Source organism: Phocoena phocoena, chromosome 3 (assembly GCF_963924675.1).
Source record: "Phocoena phocoena chromosome 3, mPhoPho1.1, whole genome shotgun sequence".
Lineage (NCBI taxonomy): Eukaryota > Metazoa > Chordata > Mammalia > Artiodactyla > Phocoenidae > Phocoena > Phocoena phocoena.
The window spans coordinates 35,922,349-35,925,315 of NC_089221.1; the positions used below are offsets into that span (position 1 = coordinate 35,922,349).

The 2,967-nt window shown below is 50.3% G+C and overlaps 1 protein-coding gene across 1 annotated transcript; it reads left to right on the forward strand.

The window, feature by feature from the left end:
- The first annotated feature begins 1,009 nt into the window (after positions 1–1,009).
- Positions 1,010–1,567, forward strand: LOC136120147 (annexin-2 receptor-like). The gene has a single exon (XM_065873641.1). The coding sequence runs from the start codon at positions 1,010–1,012 to the stop codon at positions 1,565–1,567; it is 558 nt and encodes a 185-aa protein (XP_065729713.1).
- Positions 1,568–2,967: the final 1,400 nt, after the last annotated feature.

A 2,967-nucleotide genomic window follows, 5' to 3' on the forward strand; every position in this document is an offset into this window, starting at 1 on the left:
ATTGAAGATAAATGACTGATAGAGGAAATCTGTGCTTGGATGCACTGACATGTTTGCCAACAGAAAGTCTGAAACGTCTGAGGAAGGATGTAAAGGGGTGAAATTTCACTATAGATCTGCCACAGAAGGAAAAAGCAATCCACTCAGATTAAACACACACAAAAGGACAACATTTTTAGTTTGCTATTCATTGATGTTATGTTTAATATTCATGATCATATCACTAAGAATGAAAATAATAATAATTGTAAATGAATAACATGTTTTCTGCCAGAGATATCTAATTACTTGACTTTGTTATTCAATTTAATCATAAAAGATACTTCGTAAAATGTTAAAGTTTAGCTATCATCCAGGTAAAAATATGAGGACAAGAGAGGTTAGGTAACTAGCTGAGTCATATAGAAATAATAGAACTTGCACCCAAACAGTCTGCATCTAGGTCCCTAGACCTGACCCCTCCCCTCCTACATGTTGGCTGAAATTCTGAAACTATTTTAACTTATAAATTGACAAACAGAAGACCAGGATGGGAGTCTGACTTCTGTCACTGACCAGCAGCATGATTTCATGCAAAGATGACCAACTTTTCATTCTGATCATCTGGATAAAATCTGATGATACTTTTCAAGCAGAGGGGCCCTGAGAATCAATGAACTTACAGTTACCTAAAAGTGTCAGCCACACAAGATACTTTACATAAAGGAGTAACCTTCTAAAATAGCTTGTCTTGACAGAGCCCTGTACCTGTTGTTCCTTTAAAAACAAACAACACAAAAACTTTAATTCTCTCAATCTACAAAATCAACTTAAATAACTTTATCAAAGATGATTGGATTTTCCCTTAATCTCCTCAGGTCCTGCCTTCGGAACCAATTTGAAACCTGAGAAAAACGGCACCACCCATCCTAATATCCTCTGGTTGGACAGCTAAAAAGTTGGACGGGAAGGTATAAATTCGCAGGGAAGGGATCCCTGAAAACTTCTCCTCCTCTCAGGGGCTGAAGCGATGGAGCCGAACTTCCCCCGCTGCATGCGCGAGGCCTGGGATTCCGCAGAGGAGTCCCAGGAACCAGAGATGCTGCAAATCTTGAGCTTAGCGGACCCTGAGGAATGGCAGCTCCCTTTCTATCCTACGCTGGGCCAGCTCTCCGGGGACGACGAGGACTTCAATGGGGAACAACTTTCTACCGCCTGCGGGCGTCTGCACCCACACTGCCCGAAACACCGACCCCGAGCGCAGAGCACCTGCAGGCTGGGCGCTGGGCAGCCCGCCCCGGACAAGACGCCCACGACCCGCCAGGAGCCACAATCGCCCTCAGGAGGTGGGGCCGCCGCCCACCCGCAAAGCTTCCCTGGGCGGGTCTTGCGGCATCGGGAACCCAACATCTGGAACCCGCGACCTCTGACCGCGGGGACCCTTCCGGAGCATCGCCCTCCTCCTGGCCTGGAGAGACACCACCGGACGTCCCAAGGCTGGTGGCCGCGGACCTACACGCAGTGGCCGGGAAGACCCTGGGCTGCCTCTCCCGCCGCCTTTGGACCCAGGAGCCCTCATCTCCGCTGAGACCCTTCATTGGATGATCCCTTGCGACAGATGTCATTACAATAACACCTCTCCGTTTAGCAATCATGGAAGAATTCGTCTTCAGAGACATTTGTGAAGTTTTCTTTCGTTTACTTAATAAATTATACCAAATTCCAACGCCTTTCTCTCTCTTACTTTGGCTTTTGGGGAAGGACCCGACGCAGGGACGGGGTGGCCGGTGCCAGCTCTCACCAGGGACCCTCAGTCCCCTGATTTGCTGGGCGGGGGGAGGCCGGTGGGGTCTCTTGGGCACACCGGGCGGCCAGGGGTCCAGCATAGGCGTTGCCAAACTGGGTCACACGTGCTGGGCTCCGAGACATCCAGCAAAGAGCGGCCAGCAGCCCTGAGAACTCCACTTCGCCCGACCAACGCTCCTGCGCCCTCGCCCTGGCCCTGGCCCTGGCCCTTCCAGTCCATCTGTGGGGCCGTCCAGTCACCTTCACGTTGCTCCACGGCCCCCAGCGCCTGTCGCCGCTTCAAACGCATCTAGAAGCATTGGCCTCGGGTAGCGCAGAGCCTCCGTCTCCCTCAGGCACTCTCCCGGGCGTGTCCCTTCTTCCTGCTCGCCCCAAAGCCGACTTCCAGCCCCCACCTCAGAGTTGACCTGCAGCCGGAGCGCTGGGGCCCCGGACAGGAGAAAACTAGGGATTGTCTTTTGCGGCGGGGCGTTTCTGCGGCCAGATTCTCGAGCGCTTAGGCTCGCGTCACTTCCCAACTCCAACCTGGCGACTTCCCAAGGCGCCTGACTTCTCATTACCATTCGGAGTTGAACTGGAGTGTCCACCACCCAATCCGGGGTTTGAAACGGGGCCTGAGAGAGCAATGGCAGGCAAAGTGTAAGTGCTTAATAAATGTTAATACAATTATACTGAGAATTTCTCAACTGCTGTGATTTCTCTGGGGGCAAAATCCTTCACAGGGATTAATCTCACAGGAGTCTGAATGTGGGGACTCCCTGCCTCGGGAGCAGTTTCCTGGAAACCCTTCACCTCATCGCTCTGGTTTCTGGCATCCCACCCAACCTCACCCTTTCTCTCCTTTCCCTGCCAGGATTCCATGGGCCACCTGTGCAGCCTGGATGCTGTGGCTCAACCAGTATGTAACCCTGGCCGGTCCCCAGGGAATGCAAAAATTATCCTTTTCACCCATCTGTTAGACCACAGGGTGATACTTTACTTTTTTAGACTCAAACGAAATTTTTCTAGTGAAGCCTGAACATGGGAAACATACAGCTCATAACAAGAGGATGCGATGACATGGGTGTGTGTTATAGACACTGCTATGTCTTTATTAATGTACTTTAATTTCCTACTTTGTCCTTTAATTCTTTTTTTTTGTCCTTTAATTCTTAAAGAGTGTATGTAAGAAATGAAATCAGT

Excerpts from the sequence above, each read along its gene's own strand:
- LOC136120147 (XM_065873641.1), top strand. The coding sequence starts at position 1,010 with ATGGAGCCGAACTTCCCCCGCTGCATGCGCGAGGCCTGGGATTCCGCA.